Source organism: Penaeus monodon, chromosome 28, assembly GCF_015228065.2.
Source record: "Penaeus monodon isolate SGIC_2016 chromosome 28, NSTDA_Pmon_1, whole genome shotgun sequence".
In the NCBI taxonomy this organism is placed as follows: domain Eukaryota; kingdom Metazoa; phylum Arthropoda; class Malacostraca; order Decapoda; family Penaeidae; genus Penaeus; species Penaeus monodon.
Genome location: NC_051413.1, coordinates 5,029,151 through 5,029,522, shown reverse-complemented (window position 1 = coordinate 5,029,522; position 372 = coordinate 5,029,151). Strand labels below are relative to the sequence as shown.

The 372-nt window shown below is 36.8% G+C and overlaps 1 protein-coding gene across 1 annotated transcript in view; it reads left to right on the top strand.

Annotated features, from left to right (window-relative positions):
• The window catches only part of LOC119591314 (ATP-binding cassette sub-family G member 5-like), a 12,601-nt gene that overhangs the window by 2,853 nt on the left and 9,376 nt on the right, over positions 1 to 372 (top strand). The window contains exon 2 of the mRNA XM_037940045.1: positions 99 to 162. Coding sequence (XP_037795973.1) covers positions 109 to 162 — 54 coding nt within the window. The 5' untranslated portion in view covers positions 99 to 108. The remainder of the gene's footprint in view (positions 1 to 98; positions 163 to 372) is intronic.

Here is a 372-nt window from a genome sequence, read left to right as displayed (position 1 = left end):
TCCCTTTTAAAATTCATCTCTTATTTTTTTTACACGATTCTATCCATTCTTCCAGAGTGAAATGCCCTTTTTAACTTTTTTTTCTCTCTCTCTTTCAGAATCGCCAACATGATGAATTCTGAGTTTGTTCTAGAACTCATAAGCGTCTTTCACACGGGACCGGTAAGTGCTGTTTGTTCACGCAATCTTCGCCTGTTTGGGCCTCCGTTAAGCTGTTTGTTTTCCGTTTGTCGCTTTTGTGTTTGTATGTGTACTGTTTTTGCTTTAGTTTATGTTTTCTTCGTGTGGTTGATTTTTTTTTTTTTTTGTGTGTGTGGTTCTTTTTTGTGTTTAATTACCTTGTTCTGTTTTTCTTTACGTCTCCCTGCCGCA